Source organism: Mesoplodon mirus, assembly GCF_964341445.2.
Source record: "Mesoplodon mirus genome assembly, chromosome: 1".
Taxonomy (NCBI): Eukaryota; Metazoa; Chordata; class Mammalia; order Artiodactyla; family Ziphiidae; genus Mesoplodon; species Mesoplodon mirus.
In genome coordinates this window covers 218,118,440-218,132,068 of record NC_138976.1, presented here as the reverse complement: position 1 = coordinate 218,132,068, position 13,629 = coordinate 218,118,440, and the positions used below count along the sequence as shown (strand labels likewise).

Here is a 13,629-nt window from a genome sequence, read left to right as displayed (position 1 = left end):
GCCTCCTGGGGATGGTGACTTTGGTGCAGAGAGCCAGGTAGAGTGCTCCTAAGAGGGCCCCGGGAACTGTCACCCCAGGGGGCAGGGCTGGGCTTGTTTGAGCAAAGCTAGGGGGCAGCTGGGGTGAGTGGAGGGTGGAGAGGTCACTGGGACAGGTAGGAGGAGGCCACAGACCCTGAACACTGTGAAGGGAGCATGAGTTTTATTTTTTTTAGTGAGGTATTAAAGTAAGTAAAAATCTCACTCTTTTATATTGATACACGTTGAAATGATACTGTGTTGGATATTGCCTCTTTCTTTTTACTCTTTAATGTGCCAACTATGAATGTGACTTTTATGTGTGGCTTGTAATATATTCCTGTTGGCAGTACTGGTCTAAGGTATGTGGTAGATGTAGAATCAAAAGATTAAAGCCAGGGCCTCCCTGGTGGCGCAGTGGTTGAGAGTCCGCCTGCCGATGCAGGGGATACGGGTTCGTGCCCCGGTCTGGGAGGATCCCATATGCCGCGGAGCGGCTGGGCCCGTGAGCCATGGCCGCTGGGCCTGCGCGTCCGGAGCCTGTGCTCCGCAACGGGGGAGGCCACAACAGTGAGAGGCCCGCATACCGCAAAAAAAAAAAAAAAAAAAAAAAAAAAAGATTAAAGCCAGGTCAAGGAGAGTTCCCCGTGTGGATTCCACTGATGGCCGAAAGAGGCAGCGCTGTCCACATTGCCAGCCTCTGGGAATCCTGTGGGGATTTACTCACCAGCTTTTCCCTTCCTTCCCAGGGTTCCATATGGAGGAAGCCAGTGGAGGTTGTACACCGTGCACGGATAAGGTGGATTACACCAATTATTCAAACACCCTCTCTTCTTGCTTACTCTGTAGGATTTGCAAATCAGGTACAGAACATGTCCCCATGCCTACATTTGGGTGATGAGATGGGATTTGAATGGAACGGGGAGTCAGAAACCTGATTTCCAGCCCAGCTAGGTCTTCATCCTACCCTGTCTTAGGTCAGTAAAATAAATGAAAACAGAAATTATTTGTATAACGTATGCCACCTGGTAGGGAAGTCTTTCAGAGCATCAGTTGGAAGGCGGGGAGTAATGTGTCCCTTGACGGAGGGGCTGGTTAGTGACAGCACGGGAGGCCTGGTTGAGTGGGACAGGGCTGGGTTTGAGCTGTGTGGCGAGTCTGGTTCTGGGCCGCGCCCCTGTGAGCCCTGTGACTTCTGCTCCGGGATCTCAGCCTCTCTCAGCCTTCATGACCAGCAGGGCCAGGTGTTGGGAAGTCACCCAAGTGGTCCTCTCCATCCAGAGTGTCTCATATTACACCCCACCCCGCCCCACCCCGGCTCTTGCTCCTGATTTGTGATCTAAAACCTTTTTCTTCCCAATCCTGATGTAATCTGTAATGACGCATGGTCCCTTTTCTACGCCTCTGTTGGTGACACGTGAACAGTGGCTGTCCTTTGGATGGTCTGTGTGTGTTGCTGCAGAAAATGGCCCCCAAATTACTTCCTGACCTGAGTAGAACGGAGTGGGTGGGGATCTGGGTGGTGAAGAATGGTTGAGAGACACGTGAGGGAAACACCCCCCCAAAACCTTATCTTTGGTCTCCAGGGGAAGAAGAGAAAAGCCCGTGCACCTCAACCAAGGACACTGAGTGTCAGTGCAAGGCTGGCACTTTCCGTAGGGAAGATGCACCCGAATTCTGCTACAAATGCAGCGCCCGGTGAGACATGGGAGCCTAGGGGGCTCCCAACCCACAGAGACCCCCAGTTTCCTTGTACCCCTTTCTCCAGTCTCCATGCAGCCCCTCCTACGTCCTCAGGGCTCCCTTGTGCCTGTGGGGTCTCCTGAGCATGCAGCAGCCCCTCCTCATCACTCTGTGTGTCCTTCCCCAGGGCCCCCTTCCCACACCTCCTCAGAAGGAGCCTAGAAAGACAAGTGTCTACCACAGACAAAAGTCATAATGAGGCCACATGTGTGCTCCTTCAAGGTTCCCATAAAACCCGAGCCAACTCAGCTGGCCTCACATCCAGCCCTTGTTCCCCAATAAGATCTGAATCTTTCCTATTTGGGGATTTAGAGGCCAATAGTAATTAGGTCTTCTCTGATGCTCCAGTGCTGGCTGTGATTGGTAGGAAGAGTCAACAGGTGGAGGACAAGAGGGTCCTTGTATTAAAGCTTGACTGGAGGATGAGGCTTGGCTTGTGCCCAAACCCTTCTGACCCTTGACATGGATGAGATGCCCCCTCCCAGGGGCCCAGCTCCTGAAGGGGCAGCTCTGAACACTCAGCAGGAGCCCTGGGGCCTGAAGTGCACAGCCCAGATCCTTCTCCCACCCAACAAGGGGTAGTGAGGGAACCCAGCCCTGCAGACAGGAGAAGCCTGTCCCTCCTGCACTGGCTGGTCAGGGTACCGCAGGTGGGAGTTTTCTCCCTCATTCTCCTCATCTGGCCAGCTTTCCCTGACGGATCCTCTTCATATCCTCCCTGTGTCTGTACCCAGGTGCCCTGATGGGATGGTCGTGGCCACGCCCTGTAGCCCCTTCAGCGACCTCAAATGTATGGACCGAAAATCAGGTACCCAGGCCAGTGGGGAGGCCCCGGTTCCTGGTGAGACAGTGACCATGCGTCCAAGACTGTCCACCACTCCCTCTCCCTCCTCAGGCACTTCAAAGCTGGTGATCGAATCTGTAGCTCTAAGTGTGGCTTTCTGTGTCCTGCTGCTGATTCTATATGTTATCTGGAGGCTCCTCATTAAAGGTGAGGTTCTGGGAGGGAAGGGGGAGGTGCTGGCCCCCTCCTCCATCTCCCCAATCCTCCTGTTCCTCCTGGCTTGGCTCTGATCTTGTTCCCCGGGATCCCCCTTCACCTCCCACCTCACCTGCTCCTACGAAGCCGGGATCACATGAGTCCCCCATCTCAGCTGACGGTCCCCTCTTCCCCCTGGCCAAGTATGGTGTAGCTGGGGGCAGGGTCAGTTCTTAATGGCTTTAGGACCCCCAGCCGGGGCAGAGAGGTGGTCAGCACCTTGACTGGGTGACAAGAGTCAGGGGAGAGGGTCGTTCAGCAGAACCCTACAGAGATTTTACATGGATTTCATTTTCCCCCTTCTCTTCTCCCTCCCCGAGGGTTCTCCAGATTTGGAATGGCCCGCTCCCTGTCACCAGGCCCGGGGCTCCTTGTTCAGTGTCTGAGCCCCCAGCCCACACCCTGTCCCTAGCACTGTCCCTGGGGAGGGAGGTGCTGCAAGAGGGCCCTCCCCACTGCTCAGGTGGATGCCTCTTCTCTTCTAGGTCGTGGTGTGGACCCTAAGTGCATGGACAAAGTGAGTTGGTTTCTCCAGGACCTGGTGGCATCAGGCCCTCAGTAACTGCTTGGCCCTGGGTGGACACAGTCCCCAGTTTGTCCTATGCTGTTGTCCCTGGCTCTCTCAAGTGGCGTAGGAGCTCTGGGCTGACTGTAGGAGAGCAACTGGCCTGTTGAGAGCAACCCTAAGGCTGGTTGGCAGCCCGTCCCTCTTACTGCTTGTGAGGCACCCTCACCCCATAACGCTGGATGCACCCTGAGGCATGGAGGGTGTCAGGAAGGGGTGCTGAACCCCCCTTAGCACAGCACCAGGGTCCAGGTGCCATCAGCAGAGCCCTGGATGTGCTGAGTCTGTACCCACCTGGGGGGCACAGCATGGGAGTAGGTGGGGAGGCAAAACCCACAATGTCCCCCGCAGACACTACATGGATCTGTGGGTATGGACTCCTGAGTCAGCTCTTTGCCTTCCCAAGGTCCTCTTCTGGCGCTCACATCCCTTAAGAGGTCCTGGGAGTCTGGACAATGCCCACAACAATATGCTGATCAACAGAGAGTCGCTGATTGATCTGGTCCCTGAGCAGGAGGTAGAAGAGCAGGTGAAGCCGACAGATGTCACGGCCCAGTCCCAGGGGGAAGCAAAGCATCTGCTGGTGAGTGTGGTGCCCTGGCCCTTCTGCTTGCCCAGGACTGCGGTAGAAACAGGGAAAGGCTGATGCTGGTCAGGTCTCCCGTCCCATGGGGAAGTGGTGATGGAGGGAAATCATGGTCATGGAGGGGAAGGGAGCCCACCCCCTGCTATGGTCGACTGGCAGCTCTTACGCTACTTATCATCTGTCTGGTTCTCACCACATTCCTGGTGTCTAGAATAGCCAGAGTGGTCACTCCCATGATTGTTCAGTGACGGAATTAAAGCTACATGATATTTTTCTGTGTGATTGTTACATGCTTTTAAGCCATTCCTCATCACGTTAGGAATTTCACATTTATTTCAAAATTATTATTAAGTTGAATCTATTTGAAAATTAGTATTTGTCTCAATGAATAGACATATTTGTGGGGTGGCTTCCTAGTAGAAGTAGAATCTCTTTGTCAACGTATAGAAGTATTTTTCACTGTACACACACACACACACAGACGTTTGGGGTCATATCATTTCGATAGTTTTTTTTTTTTTTTTTTATGGTACACGAGCCTCTCAATGTTGTGGCCACTCCCGTTGCGGAGCACAGGCTCTGGACACGCAGGCTCAGCGGCCATGGCTCATGGGCCCTGCCGCTCCATGGCATGTGGGATCTTCCCGGACCGGGGCACGAACCCGTGTCCCCTGCATCGGCAGGCAAACTCTCAACCACTGTGCCACCAGGGAAGCCCTCAATAGTTTTGATATGAGATTAATATATTTCTTTTTTGGTAACAAGCAAAAAACTGACTTAAACTTGTATGTTTTTTGTTTTGATTATTTTCAGATGACTGTTGTCTGTTAAGAGTCTTTCTAAGCAGACATGCTCTTGTGCCCATGAGTACATGCATGTGTGTTTTTTCATTTGGTTTAGTATTTTAATGTGCAGAATTTTATATATTAACTAATTAAATCTATCGATACATTTATTTTTCACTGCTCAGAGCTTTTAAAGTCCTTTATCGGGGCTTCCCTGGTGGCGCAGTGGTTGAGAGTCCGCCTGCCGATGCAGGGGACACGGGTTCGTGCCCCAGTCCAGGAAGATCCCACATGCCGCGGAGCGGCTGGGCCCGTGAGCCATGGCCGCTGAGCCTGCACATCCGGAGCCTGTGCTCTGCAACGGGAGAGGCCACAACAGTGAGAGGCCCGCGTACAGCAAAAAAAAAAAAAAAAAAAAAGTCCATCAAACAGAAGATAAAATTCTTAGGCAGTCTTTTTTTTTTTTTTTTTTAATTTATTTGGCTGTGTTGGGTCTTCGTTTCTATGCGAGGGCTTTCTCTAGTTGTGGCAAGTGGGGGACGCTCTTCATCGCGGTGCGCGGGCCTACCAGGGAAGCCCAGGTAGGCTTTTTTTAAATGATGTGATTGGTAGCATAGAATCCGCCTGCCAATGCAGGGGACACGGGTTCGAGCCCTGGTCCGGGCAAATCCCACATGCCATGGAGCAGCTAAGCCCATGGGCCACTATTGAGCCTACGCTCTAGAGCCCACGAGCCACAACTACTGAGCCCACATCCCACAACCACTGAAGCCCGCACACCTAGAGCCTGTGCTCTGCAGCAAGAGAAGCCACCGCAATGAGAAGCTCGCGCACCACCACGAAGAGTAGCCCCCGCTCGCAGCAACTGGAGAAAGCCCACATGCAGCAATGAAGACCCAACACAGCCAAAAATAAAGAAAGAAATAAAATTAAAAAAAAAAAGCTAAGTGGAATTTATTTTGTGATAAATAAGACATGAGGAGCTCCCTGAATTGTTCTGAGTTACCATCTCATTCCTTATACTCGATTTAGCTGCTGATGTTTTGAGTATTACCTTAATTTATAAATTAATCTAGGAAGAACTGAGATCTTTTAGATATTCTGTACTTTTCTTATGAAGAGAGGTAGCATTTTCAAGTCAAGGGTTTTATAATACCTCAACTAGATGTGTGTTTTTCTTTGGTAAATTTCTCCTATTTCTTATTGAGGCTGTGTCTTTGTACTACAAGTGTTCTGTAACCTTATGAGTTTTTCTGACTCTTGTAATTCTTTATATAATTTATTATCTGCTACAATTTTTAACATTCATCCATCGATACACTCACATTTAAGTATTGTTGCTAAACCATTAGAGTTTTGTAAGAATACAATCATATATCAAATAATGACTATTTTGTCTTCTCCCTTCAAATATCCTACATTGTATTTTTGTTTCACTTATGGCTGCATATGCCAGAATTTCCGAACAATGTTTGCTAGGCTCAGTTCTGGAATCCAGGACCCCTGATTAAGACCAAGGCTGTCCTCCACTGTGTTTTACAGGAACCAGCAGAAGCTGAAGGGTCTCACACGAGAAGAAGGCTGCTGGTTCCAGCAAACGGTGCAGACCCCACTGAAAGTGAGTGCTTTCCCTGGGCAGTGGAGCAGGAGTGGAGGGAGGAGGGAGAGTGTCCTAACTGCTGTCCCCATAGCTGTTAGGGCAACTCAGAGCAGGGATGGCTCGTCACTGGACCTTCGGGACTCTAATTCCCTCTCTGCCCCCTCTTCTTCTCCCCACCCTGCACCCCTCTGTCCCCTAGCAGTGTCCCCTAACACCTCCGTGTCCTTCCCTCCCCCCCATCCTCCCTCCTCCCCTGTTGCTCAGGGCCAGGTTGGCCCACCCTGAGGCATCCAAGGGGCTGTGCCGTCCAGCAGGGCACCCAGTGGCCGCAGGAGGCTGTGGAGCACCTGACCTGTGGCCAAATCTGATGAGCTGTAGTGTAACTCGATACTGTATTGCAAAGAATTGGTAGGAAAAAGGACTGTAATATGTCTCATTAACAGCTTGTTGTATATTGATTACATGTTGAAACGAAAATTTTTAGAATATATTGAGTTAGTACCCTATTTTATGAAAATCAGTTATTACTTGTTACTTTTTACGTTTTTCAGTGTAGCTGTTAGAAAATACAAATTTGTATTCGGTGCCCACCTTATGTACCTATGGACGGTGGTGTGCACTGCATTTCACACACCACTCATTGAATCCCCAGTACAGTCCCGTGAGGTGGGTGGTGTTTGCTCCATTTTATGGGTTAAATTCTTGCTCCGAGTCTGTCCCCATCTAGCTCTGCCACAGTGTCAGTCAGCGAGGCCGAGCTGGGCGTGAGGCCAGAGACCTTCCTCCCTCCAGGCCCTTGCTCTGTCCCCATTGCAGAGGTGGCAGCCGGGGGACCTCACTCTCGTGAGAACGGCAGGTGCCCTCCTCTGAGGTCTGTTGCACCACTGTGTCCCGCCCTCTGTCTCCTACCACAGACTGCCTTCTCCCTCCATAATGTCCATCTCCCCTCCCTGGTGGGCCCTCATCCCCGCTTAGGGCAGGACTCTCTGGAGACCTGGACTCCCTGCAGTGCCTTGGGCACAGGTGAGGCCCATGCAGTGTGGCCTGATTCTCTGCTGATGGGAAGCATGTCAGGGACGCAGAGCAGCAGGTTCACCAGCAGGGGGCGCTCCTCAGGTCCCACCCTGGGTCTAGGCCTGACTGAGGGTCCTCTGCCCTTTCTTTTTTTTTTTTTTTTTTTTTTTTTTTTTTGCGGTACGCGGGCCTCTCACTGCTGTAGCCTCTCCCGTTGCGGGGCACGGGCTCCAGACGCGCAGGCTCAGCGGCCATGGCTCACGGGCCCAGCCGCTCCGCGGCATGTGGGATCTTCCTGGACTGGGGCACGAACCCGTGTCCCCTGCATCGGCAGGCGGACTCTCAACCACTGTGCCACCAGGGAAGCCCCTCCTCTGCCCTTTCTGAAGCCTGTCCCAACTCTGTCTCTGTGACTTCCCCCAACTTAGGCCTGAGGCGGTTCTTTGATGACTTTGCAACCATCGTGCCGTGTGACTCCTGGGATTCACTCATGAGAAAGTTGGGCCTCACGCAAAATGAGATCCTTCTGGTCAGAGAAGGGGTCCGGGTCCCTCGGGATGCCTTGTATGAAATGCTGGATACTTGGGTCAGCAACAAGGGACGGGAGGCCTCAGTCAACACCCTGCTGGACACCTTGGAAAAGCTCGGGCTAAGATTGGCAAAGCAGAAAATTCAGGACCACCTGCTGGACTCGGGAAAGTATGTCTATGAAGATGGTGAAGCTGGCTCTGCTGTGTCCTGAGTGTTTGAGGACCTCAGTCTTTCAGTTGAAGACACTTTTTTATCTTAATATACGTGCACTTTTTATTTGTATTTGTTATTTGTATTTGTCATTCATGTTGATATGTATGCATTTAATGATGTGTAACAGAATACACATCATTAAAGTGCAAACATATTGTGAATCTTCGTACATTTATGTTTATATGTAGGTATTTATATAAGTATGAAAAAATTTTTGTAAATATAGTTTCTAGGTTGTTTATGTGGGTTACCTGGATGAGGGCTGGCAATCAAAAACAATTAGAAGTACAAAAGGAGGAAATTCCCTGGCAGTTCAGTGGTTAGGACTCTGCGTTTTCACTGCTGAGGGCCCAGGTTCAATCCCTGGTCGGGGAAGTAAGATACCAAAAGCTGCGAGGCAAAAAAAACAAAACAACAAAAACAAAAAGCACAAAAGAACAAACACAAAACAACAACAAGAAAAAACGAAAAAGAAAAACAAAAAGGAAAGGAGAAAAAGCCCACTGTGGGGAGAGCACTGATAGATGTTCCCCCTCAAAGGAAGTTTGGTCACTTTTGGATGCCTGGTGACTTCTCCAGGGCCCACTTTAAACATGTCAGTTTTATAGCTGTGTGAATATTTACATTTTTTATAGGTAGGAGTTTACAAGTGAGCAGAGAGTGAGGAGAAGTGGCATCCATGTGCAGCCCTGTATCTGGTGTCTGTGAACTGGGCTGTCATGTCTGGGCCTCCTCCTGTTCATCTGAATTGGCTATATAAAGGATCTCAGACCCTTCGGAGGCTTTGGCCTTCTGCAGAAGAGACTCACACAAAAATACCAGTTCTTAAATACTGTGAGAATTGACCTAAAATGGCTGCTATATTAAGGTTTGGTCCTTTTACTGCTTTTTAAAAATATCTTTCTTCCATCAAACCCTTCTCCATAGTGTTCTAACCGCTGCAGGAAAACGTAATGGTGGAAGCAATTCTCAGGGGTTTTTGGTCTATTCCATCTCAAAGCTTTGTGTGTTGTCTTCCCTAAGGTTGATGTGGCTAATGTGGCCAAAACTGGAATTGTCAGTGTTTAGGCAAATCAGGATATAGCATGTGGAGTCCACTTGAGTTTATAGAAAGGCTGACCCTGTGGTCTTGGTGCTATATGCCCCTGGCCCTGATGTCCCTCCCTTTCCTGGAAGTCAGGTGTTTCCTGCCTTTGCTGTTCCTTCTGTGCAGGCCACTTTGCCTTCATCTTCAGAGGGAAATATAAATGAATTCTTGTCAGTCAAGTGTTGGGTCACTTGTCCGTTTCTCAGAAGACTTCCTTGAATGCCCATCTAAAGTATTAGCCCTGCCAGTGTTTGTCAGCTATATTCACTTGTTCACATGTTTATTGTGTGTTTTACCAAGGAGAATCTTTAAGAAACACGAACTTGCATCCTATACTGCCTTATGCCAGGGCAAATATGATACTTTTGAAGTTTTACTTGAAAATTGGATGTCTGTTCAAGTCTCTTCTCAATGAGAGGACCCCTTCTTGAAGATTTTGTTAGAAATATCAAACAATACAAGAAATATCATTAGGTACAAAATACTCATGTGTTTATGAATTTGTGACCAAATTATGCAATGTTACATTAAAATTTTTATAATTTTATATAAACATGCATTTTTATGAATTCGTGACCAAATTAAATATGCAATTTTATCTAATTTTATGTGTGCTTTTCTCCTCCATCCATCCTCCTGTCCTCCTGTAGAACAGTGCTGAGTGACACAGGTACGGGGTGTGTGTTCTTGCTGTGTGACCCGCTCCATCCTTCTCCCTTTTATGCCTCGGGCTCAAGCCCGCCCTGCATGGGTATGTCTCCTGCTCTGACTCATGGATTTCCGGGCTCAAGCCCGCCCTGCATGGGTGTGTCTCCTGCTCTGACTCATGGATTTCCGGGCGCCAGGCTCCTGGGGGACTGGAGTCCAGCCCCTCCTCCCTCCCTCTCCTCCCTGCCCTTCCCCTGGGGGAGGGACCCCAGCCTGGCCCGGCTTCCCCACAGCCTCCCCAGGTGATGTCTCTGGGCCACACCTGGGCCTGCTGGGCTCCCTTGAGGTGCAGACCGGCTCTGACAGAGCTGCTGGGAAGTGGGGGTGGGTGGGGGTGGGGCGCTGCTTGCTGGGGTCATTCTGTGACCCCTCACCTGGGGGCCTCCTGCAGCTCCTGGGCCACCCCCCCTTTCTGTCCCCGCTGGCCTTTCTGCATCCTCATCAGTGGGCCCAGTGGCTCAGCCCTGCGACCTCTTGGAGCCCCAATTCCCTTCCCCTGGACCTTAGGGTCTGGCTCTCCCACCCACCTAGAGTTCCTGGGCGGCCCCGTGGTCCCACCCCTGTCCTCCTCCCCAGAGCGAAGGTGCTGGGTGCAGAGCTGCACACGCCCTTGGGCCTCCCTCCTGCCACTGCCCATGCCTGTGAGTTATTACATAGTACATCAGGATTAGGAAGAAAAATACTTTAGATCACAAATCAGGAGTAAGAGGTGAATTTATAATTACTTTAAAATAAATTCTTGAAAAGTAATTTTGCCTGTATGAGGCCCTTGTATCGAATCATCTGAATTGTCCTTGAACTGGGCAGTCTGATTGGGCCTCCATCTGTTTCTGTGTCTGTCAAAGTTTTACTGGAGCCTGCGGGGTGAGAAGGTGAAGGTGTTAGGGGCAATATTCCACAGTCAATAGGCTTTATTTCACAGTCCACTTGGGGTGAACCTGAGCAGTTTTGCAGGATACGTAAAAGCCCGTATCAGTAGAAATTACTCTAAAACTTAGTGTTTTAAAAACCACAGCCTTTATTACATCACCATTTCTATGGATCAGGAATCCAGTCCCAGCGTAGTTGGGTTCTCTGATTCTGGGTCTCACAAGACTGGGGCTGTGGTCACTGCAAGACCTGAGTGGGGAAGGACAAGCTTCCAAGCTCACACACAAGGTGGTGGCAGGATTCAGTTCTTGGGGGCAGTTGGCAGGAGGCTCCCCTCGGTCTTTGTGCTGTGAGCCTCTCCATAGGGCTGCACACCGCGTAGCAGCTTCTTTCGTCAGAGCGAGAGAGCAGGGAGAGACTGGGGGAGTGTCAGGGTGACTGCAGTCACCGTCCTTCTACCCTGATCTTCAAAGAGACGCCCCGCTACTTCTGCTGTCCCATTTCTCAATATTTTGTTTGAAACTCTGACAGGTCTGAGATCCTACGAGCGAGTTAACAAGTTACCTTGCCACAGTTATATATGTGAGTCCTTGTGTGTCTGTGTAGACCTGGGTAGCATGTATGTATTTGTATCCATGTATCCATGTGTATATGTATGTATTTGTGTCCATGTATACATGTGTATATGTATGTATACAAACGTACATGCTAGCAGACTATACACACACCATCACGTCGTGCAATTTCTGGATCAAGGATCAGATTGTTTAGTTGCCAAGCAAACTTAGCCCCGGTTACCCAAGCCCCAGGTCTCCATGGAGTGAGGCGGTGGAGGCAGACGTTCCTGAGCGTGCAGTGGGGTTTATGCCACTGGAGAGGAACCCCATATTATGAAACTCCGAGCTTATACAGATGGTTGACACATCTGCCCCTGCTCTCCTCCTCAGTAAAAAAAAGATCATATATCTTACTCTGCAATAGAAACAAAGTCTCTTGGAGGAGAGAAGCCTAGAATGTGAGCACATGTCCTTGACAGGGAGGGGACAGCCTCTAAATCCCTCCAGGGAGGTAGCCAATCTCTACCTTCTAAGGCATGTTTACCACTCAAAGAGCCTTTAAACAAAGTGGCCCACAATCTTTGCTCAGAAAGCTTAAACTTTAAGCAAATCTGAAAAATGTCATCTTGTCCATTTTATAAATGAAAAACAATAGTATGAAAGGCCAGAAATTCATCCCAAGTAGTAAAGAAGATAACCAGGGTGCCAAGTAGTAAAGAAGATAACACAGCCTCCCGGCCTGGATGTTAAACATTCACTCTGGAATTTCATTAAATACATATAAACTTCTAAACCCACAATATCTTGAGATTGGACAAATAGAAAATAGAAAACTCATTTTTAAAAATAGATTTCCTGGGCTTCCCTGGTGGCGCAGTGGTTGAGAGTCCGCCTGCCGATGCAGGGGACGCGGGTTCGTGCCCCGGTCAGGGAGGATCCCACATGCCGCGGAGTGGCTGGGCCCGTGAGCCATGGCCGCTGAGCCTGCGCGTCCGGAGCCTGTGCTCCGCAACGGGAGAGGCCACAACAGTGAGAGGCCCGCGTACCGCAAAAAACAAAACAAAACAAAAAAACCTAGGTTGGTGGATAAAGACGTGAAAGGAAGGGACTGTCTCTGGGCTTGTCTCTGCCCTCCCAGACACCTGCCTCTCACCCTCCTGTTGCTCAGTCATGCTGTGTTGAGTGATGTGTGGTCCACATTGGCGGGTGGGGTCAGGCAGGTGGGGGCTGGGCTGGGCACGGAGACTGACACCGAGTGCTTACAGCCCAGTGCTTCGATCCCTGGCCCGCCTGAAGCCCACCATGAAGCTGGAGGAGGGACTGTGCAGGGCCGTGCAGGAATGGCAGCGCAAAAGCGACATTGACCGGAAGATACACTACAAGATGGAGGAAAAGTGAGTCAGCGTCCTGGGCCCAGGGGCTGCGTGGAGGGTGAGGCGAGTGGGTGAGGGCAGGGTCTGGCCGTGGGGGTGCTCATCAGAGAGGACAAAGGAGAAGGGCTGTCGCTCGGAACAGGGGCCCCGCAGCCCAGAGGCCCTGCAGTCCTCCAGAAACCCCTCCCTCACCTTGAGAGTGTGGGTCTTCTGTCCTTCCTCCACCAGGAGCTCTGCCCTCCCCTGACTTTGACCTACCCTTGCCCTGACATGAAGGTCTCAGGACGGGGCAGGGTGAAGCTGTGAGTCCAGTAGGGGTCCAACTCCGGATATATGGGCTGGGCCGGGGAAAGAGCTCCACCCGCCAGCTTGCTGCTTCCTTAGTGGTGGGTGGCTGGCGGCCACTGATGTAGATTTGGGACCCCCTCTCCTCATGAAAAGTGGCCTGAGTGGGTACACTGGCATCCCTGAAGAGGCTGGGGAAGCCAGCTGTCATCAGCCCAGGGGTCTCTGGCCCTTCCGGTGTTTGCTCCACGGTAATCCCCTTGGTTTAAGAAACAAAACCAAACAAACAAGTGCCTCTCAGAGGAAAGGAAGGCCTGTCCTCTAAGCTCAGCATCCACATCGTCCAGCCTCTCCTGAACCCTGTCTCCAGGTCTAAGTTCCAGGACTCTCAGTCCCAACCCAGGGTCCTGGATTCGGGCAAGGACCCCTGTGGGGAACACATGCCTGTTCCAGCCTCTGGCTGTCAGCCCTTCATGTGGTTCTGGATGGGGACGTGGGGGATGAGGAGGGTGCCCCCTGGGTCAGCCATGTGTCCCGTTGACCTGGTTCAATGCAGCGACCTGGCTCTATGCTGTTGAATGCTCTCCAGTGCTGGTGAAGCAGGAACGGTCCCAGATCTTGTATCAGTTCCAGGAGCAGCTCTCTGCTGTGGACA

The 13,629-nt window shown here is 50.8% G+C and overlaps 1 protein-coding gene across 5 annotated transcripts in view; it reads left to right on the top strand.

Annotated features, from left to right (window-relative positions):
• Positions 1-9,784, top strand: part of LOC309804659 (tumor necrosis factor receptor superfamily member 10A-like) — a 38,210-nt gene extending 28,426 nt beyond the window's left edge. For 2 of the 5 annotated variants that reach the window (XM_082622090.1, XM_082622089.1), the window contains exons 3-9: positions 768-881; positions 1,605-1,716; positions 2,496-2,752; positions 3,286-3,317; positions 3,772-3,948; positions 6,279-6,354; positions 7,779-9,784. In XM_082622090.1, coding sequence (XP_082478216.1) covers positions 768-881; positions 1,605-1,716; positions 2,496-2,752; positions 3,286-3,317; positions 3,772-3,948; positions 6,279-6,354; positions 7,779-8,092 — 1,082 coding nt within the window. In that variant the 3' untranslated portion in view covers positions 8,093-9,784. The remainder of the gene's footprint in view (positions 1-767; positions 882-1,604; positions 1,717-2,495; positions 2,753-3,285; positions 3,318-3,771; positions 3,949-6,278; positions 6,355-7,778) is intronic. The other 3 variants (XM_082622092.1, XM_082622091.1, XM_082622093.1) reach the window with 3 other exon arrangements.
• Positions 9,785-13,629: the final 3,845 nt, after the last annotated feature.